Raw genomic sequence first — 829 nt, 5'->3', positions numbered from 1 at the left:
ATGGAAGATGTTACTTGTTTCTTCTGTGGAAGGAAGGGCCATTATGCATCGTCATGTCCAAACAAGCCAATCCCTGCGACCCCTCTCGCGATCCGAGCTCCCCCTAGCCGTCCAGCTATTGAGCCAGCACCAAAGAAACAAAACCTAGGAGGTAGAGTTTATGCCTTAGGGGTAGAAAACCCAGACAATGCAGGACCGTCAAGCGGTCCCATCACAGGTATTGGGTGCTTAACCTCCTCTGTTTATTGAATGGAATTTAGTTGTTGAAACCTAGTTAGTATGCTGGTTAAGTATAGATTGCTTGATCGCTAGGTTGCGCGTTTAGAAATTTTGGATTGATGATTGATGGTTGTGCGAATTTTGATTAGTTTTTGTGATTGAGATATTGTTGATTGGGTTACTGTGGCAGGAACCATACATGTTGCTGGTAAACCCACACATGTATTGTTCGACTCGGGGGCAACACATAGTTTTGTGACCCCTGAAGTAGCTGCCCGGTTTTGGGATTGTTTTGTGGTTGACAGGATAAACGTGGCCGTCTTGACCCCCGCAGACCGAACCCTTCAAGCAGATCAGTGTATCAAGAATGTTCCATTGGTCATTCAAGGCAAAGAGTTTGTGGCAGATTTGTTAGTCGTGCCTTTGAAAGGGTACGAAGTAATCCTTGGAATGGATTGGTTATCGAGCTACAGAGTTCAGATCGACTGTGGAAAGGGAAGGTTGTTGTTTGGCAGAGGTAAACGACCAGAGATGGTATACTATGGAATCAGTCCTAGTATGACCGTGTCTTTGGTAGCAGCAATGAGAGTACAAGATTTGTTTCAAGATG

At 45.1% G+C, this 829-nt stretch overlaps 1 protein-coding gene across 1 annotated transcript in view; it reads left to right on the top strand.

The window, feature by feature from the left end:
• Positions 1-829, top strand: part of LOC106337974 — a 6,312-nt gene continuing 5,483 nt past the window's right edge. Inside the window, exons 1-2 of the mRNA XM_013777056.1 lie at positions 1-217; positions 410-736. Of these exons, the coding sequence (XP_013632510.1) occupies positions 1-217; positions 410-736 (544 nt within the window). The remainder of the gene's footprint in view (positions 218-409; positions 737-829) is intronic.

This window comes from Brassica oleracea, chromosome C4, assembly GCF_000695525.1.
Source record: "Brassica oleracea var. oleracea cultivar TO1000 chromosome C4, BOL, whole genome shotgun sequence".
NCBI classification, from domain to species: Eukaryota; Viridiplantae; Streptophyta; class Magnoliopsida; order Brassicales; family Brassicaceae; genus Brassica; species Brassica oleracea.
Note: the sequence above shows the minus strand (reverse complement) of the source record. Positions and strands in the feature narration are given on the sequence as shown.